Source organism: Callorhinus ursinus, unplaced genomic scaffold (genome assembly GCF_003265705.2).
Source record: "Callorhinus ursinus isolate GAN/ISIS: 27379988/994484 unplaced genomic scaffold, GSC_fseal_2.0 scaffold21, whole genome shotgun sequence".
Lineage (NCBI taxonomy): Eukaryota > Metazoa > Chordata > Mammalia > Carnivora > Otariidae > Callorhinus > Callorhinus ursinus.
The window spans coordinates 2,585,217-2,590,622 of record NW_027397083.1 but is presented as its reverse complement, the minus strand read 5'-3'; the positions used below and the strand labels follow the sequence as shown (position 1 = coordinate 2,590,622).

Genomic DNA, 5,406 nt, shown 5'->3' with positions numbered 1-5,406 from the left:
GAGAAGGAGAAGGAGAAGGAGAAGGAGAAGGAGAAGGAGAAGGAGAAAAGAAGAAGAAACTAGGACGTGTTTCCAGTGTCTCTTGCACCTTGCCTGACTTAATTCTTGGCAATGAAATAGGAGGTAAAACACTGTGTGCAGGTTTACTCACTTGCTTGAGAGGATGTTTGCTGGAGTTGTGGTGGAATGTCAATTTTCACTATTGAAGAATCATTGTAGGAATTATGGATTTTTTCACATCAAATACATTATGATCTGTGCATCTGAACTGATCAATAGTAGATAGCTACTTCATATGGGTCTCATACAAAGTTATCAGCATATCCTTAGGGGATAAATTTAACACACATGCAATTTTTAAAGGGAAAAAAATTAAGAAATAAGAAAAGAGTGTATGTTGCAATTTAGTTTACATGTTAGAAAAAAATCACTGACAATAGCCTCTTAAAATAAAACTTGTTTCTTGTCACTCTGCTTCTAATCTCTGTTGGCACCATCTTATGAGCCTTGTTGTCCATATTGGACCCTACCAGTGGAGGTACAGCTAAGTCCCTGCAATCAGCCATAGATATATCTGTAGCATTTGCTTCTTAAATTTGTTGTTCCTTTTGCCTACTCTCACCAAATTTAGCATCTAGGATAATTCTGACACACAGTTCTCTTCTGTGATACATGATTTGGGCATGATAATGTTATGATTTGTAAAATCAAACCTCAATCTTTATCTCACATGTTTTTAATGCTGCTTATTCTGTTTCCAAGGTAAATAAAACTTCTGTTTCCTTATCATCTCCAAATCTGTAACTTCTTTTTATCTCACTGCTTCTCCCATCTGTGTATAAATGAATCTGACACACTCTCAACACAACCTTAGCTAATAAGTTATATTTTATTAATTTTACTTTACAACACATGGTTAAAATGATCATAAAACTTCAAGAGGTTGAGGGCTTGGAGCCCAATTTGGAAACTCAGCTTTTGACATAGATCTTCATCCAGTTGATCTCCTGTTTGCAAAACCTCAACATTACTTGGTCAATATTCACTACCTTCCTCTTTAGGGAAGATCTGGATGTAATAATTTTTGTTAGGTGGCTGAAATATACCAAGAATTCTTCTGAAACTTTGAGATGGTACATGGACGTATGCAAGGTTTTCACATTAAGATTAAAATCACAAAATTTAAAGAGAACCTTAAAGATAGTACACATCAATTTCCCAGCCAAAATGGTAAATAATACCTAAGTTTAGCAACAGTGAACACATTTCTGCTTTCTGTTGCAACATGTTCTATTTGATGTGTATTCCACATTTTCAATAAACCTACTTGTTTAAGATTGTTTCTATAAAGCTATATATTTCTATAAAGCTATACATTTTCTTTTTTTAAGATTTATTTATTTGTTTGGGGGGAGGGGCAGAGAGACAGAGAGGGAGAATCTCAAGCAGACTCCCCACTGAGTGTGGAGCCAGACATGGGGTTTGATCTCATGACCCTGAGATCACGACCTGAGCTGAAATCAAGAGTCAGGAGCTCAACAGACTGAGCCACCCAGGTGCCCCAAAGCTATACATTTTCAATACAGTTCTTTGTACATTCCTTTTCTATAGGTTACATCTTCTCACATCAACTCAACTACTTTAATTTTTTCCCATTCACCCAACCACTTGGATATTATCTTCTTGACAAAGTATTACTTATCTCTATCCTCTGAAAGATGCTTATTATGAGTTAACATAGTATCTTTTATTTTATTTGAGCAGCATGAAATTAAATAGGATTATTACTTCACTTATTTCAGCATCAAGACTTTACTTAATTATTGTTTACAAAGGTATACCTGCCATTTTTAATGGAGAACGGAAATTATGTTGTCCATGTTAACTTATGCTTAACAAACTAAATACAAAATTATTTATATATAGATAATATAAAACTGTACAATTTTTTTTGCCTAAATACAGGATTTCAATATTAATATTTCCTTTTTTTGGTTGTTTATTTGGAGCTATTTGATTCTTGAATATTGATTCTTCATTATTTCCAACTTGTCTTTTCACTCAGTATAATACCTAGAAGTCTCAGTGCTTTCACAGATTAAATTTATTTTGAGTTAAAGAAAATAAACAATATTTGGAATATTTTTCACATAAATGCATTGTACAATAGACAAGAAATTATGATAATTTAAAAATATTTTTACAAGTTTATGGGTTAAAGAAATAATAAAAATTTACATAAGAAACACGTATTTAAGTAATTAAAAAGCAGGCAATATAATTAAGTAATTATAGCCCCCTAAATTGAAAGTATCTGTAGACTCTGTAAATAAGATTAAGTAAATGTAAAAAAGCTAAATTAGAGAGCAGAGAATTGGCCTAAAATAGGATATGTCTAAAAACCAAATCTCATAGTAACTGATTTTTTTCTCCCAAACATTCTTTCTATTGTAAAATTTTTCTAGAAAATAAAACACCTAGTGGAAGGAATATATTATTGCCATTAACTTGTGAAATATCTTGGTCCTATATGTGATTCCACTAAATACTGGGGACAGGGAACACAGAAAGAGTCTAGCCAGTGAGCAGCCAGCTGGTGCAGAAGACTATAGGCAAGCCCCGCAGCAAAAGGACAAATTATCTCAGAGAACAAACTGATCATTCTGCTGCAGGGTGTTCAGTCCAGGTAACCACCTGGGACCTGGGGAGTGAGAGTAAATCCCACAGGTGCATAGACAACACTCATGATATCACAAACACCTGTCTGAGCAAGGTCATCTAAATAGGTCATTGGGGACATTGGATGTTTGAGCTAGATGACCTCTTTGTGATGGGACACAGTGTATGCAGTGTCTACATCCCAGATGACATGGACATCACTTCTATTTGGTGCAACATCATTGACAAGGGCAAGGGCCATGGGGAATTTCTCTCCAAAAACTTGAAGTGTAGTTGTTTCTTTAGAAAGTGCTAGCCCCTACTCAGTCTCTGCAAAGTTCCATTAAGCTTACTCCCAATTTACCTCCATATTAGCAAAGCATGGCTTTAATATTAAGTTAAATTGATTTTTATTGGCAACTGATAAATATCTATAAGCAGGAAATTCATGAGCTTATTGTAAAGGATTGTGTCAGACTCATCCACTGAACATTGATCTACATCCTTTGGAGATATGCACTGATTAAACTCCACAGCAGCTGAATGTGTATGTATGTAACTTTGTCCTATGTGTCAGTCCAAGAGACAGGAAGGGAGAGAAAGGTTGGAAATTTTGAAGACCAGAGAAGGGAATATGAGAGTTGTAATTGGTGCACTCTAATGAGATGGTACTTCTCCTGATACCACATTTTGGACAAGTTCACACTTATTCATTAGTAAATATATATGTGTATGGGGAGAAGGATATGGGGAAAAAAAGTAAGTTTATATCCGCAATTAAACCTGTAGTCCTAAAATTTGATTTAAACCTCCCTCCAGAAGATAATTCAATAAATTAAAATGTAAATCTATTCTAAATTCAAGTCATTTTACACATAAGTGATACATAACAGTCTCTTACAGATCACAAATAGGGAAATGAAAATGCATGGGAAAAAAGTGAACAATTACAAATATTCTATATGGTTAGTTTTATGTGATATTGTCACTTTTGATTCTAAATATTGAATTCCTTTCCTTCTCTAACCAAGACTTAGAAATAAGCCCTATTTGTGAAGACCCAGCAAACATAAACAACAATTACATGAAAGCCTGGAGTCCGTATATAAGACTGCTGATTTACTTTGTACCTAAATGGGTCCACACACTTGAGTATTAACAAAAAGCAATTACTTAGAAATATCGTAATGAAAAGTGTAGGATTCAATCTACCTAGAAAGTTCATTTAATACCTAGTTCAGAAAATTTACCAAGCAAATCTGAGAAAGGAGGGGATCCTTGTTCTGGTAGTTACATTCCATAAAGCTTTCTTTACTTCCTTGTTCCTGAGGCTGTAGATCAGAGGATTCAACATGGGGATCACCACTGTGTAGAGCACAGAAGCCACTTTGTCCTGATCGAGAGAATAGCTGGAACTAGGTCTCAGGTAGGTATAGATGGCAGTGGCATAGAACAGAGTTATAGCTGTCAGGTGAGAACCACAGGTTGAGAAGGCTTTGCGCCTCCCCTCCCCTGAGTGCCTGTGGAAGATGGAGAAGAGAACATAGGAGGTCAGGATGACCAGCAGACTTCCCACCATATTCACACCAGCAAATGTGGAAAAGATGCTTTCATTCAGGTGTGCGTCAGAACATGACAGCCTAAAAAGTGGAGGGCTGTCACAGAAGAAATGATGAATGACATTAGAACTGCAGAATGGCAAGCTGCTCACATAACTTGTGTTAACCATGGAGTTCAAGAATCCTGCTGTAAAAGGCCCTGCTGCCATTTTGAGGCAGATTGTCCTGGACATGACCAAGGGATAAAGTAGTGGGTTGCATATGGCCACATAACGGTCATAGGCCATTAACCCAAAGAGGATGCATTCAGTTGTGACCAAGGCAATGAAGAAGTATAGCTGCAGGAAGCATCCTGCAAAGGAGATGGTTTTCTCCTCTGATAATATGTCTACCAGCATCTTTGGGGTGATGGTGGAAGAGTAACAAACATCGACAAAGGACAGGTTAGCCAGGAAGAAATACATGGGTGTGTGAAGTCGGGAATCAATCTTGATTAGGAAGATCATCCCAACATTCCCCAAAACTGTAAGTGTGTAAATCACCAGAAAAAGCAAAAAAACGACAATCTGTAGCTCCATTGTGTCTGCTAATCCCAACAGGATGAACTCAGTCAGTGAAGTATGGTTTCTTCTGGTCATTTGTTACATGTATATAGTTTGCTTAAATTTCCATTAGGTCAAAATATTTTCCTCTCCTAAGTTTATAAGAAATAGAAATGTTAATGAGGTCATTCATACATGGGGAAAAACACAACCTAGGATAACACAACACAGTAAATCGAGTAAGAGGAAATTGGGGGACAAATAGATCAGCCTTTGAATGTAATGAACAAGTGTCTGTATTGAATCAGGGTTAGGGGTCTCTCAACTCACTAGTGCAAGACCACACACTCCCATTCAGTTTCTGCAAAAGCAATATGTGTTGTTCTGTTCTTTCATTCCAGCCAACACCCATATGCAAATGATAAAAATATTCTTGCTTCAAATTCTCTCATTCTGTGAACAGACGTGCGTGTTTAACTGAAATCTATTTTTTCACTCAAGACCACTCTGAATATTCTTCAACACCAAAACTCCCAGAAATCGTTCTTGTCTACCCCAAGTAACAAATATAATGACCATTTCAAATAACCAGTATTTTGACACCTCTCATAGTCTTATTAATGATTTTGTCTTACTAATGATTTTTT

General features: G+C 36.1%; 1 protein-coding gene across 1 annotated transcript; it reads right to left on the bottom strand.

The window, feature by feature from the left end:
• Window positions 1–3,904: 3,904 nt before the first annotated feature.
• On the bottom strand, window positions 3,905–4,855 carry OR5F1 (olfactory receptor family 5 subfamily F member 1). The gene has a single exon (XM_025879439.2). It carries the CDS (start codon window positions 4,853–4,855, stop codon window positions 3,905–3,907), a length of 951 nt encoding a protein of 316 aa, XP_025735224.2.
• Window positions 4,856–5,406: the final 551 nt, after the last annotated feature.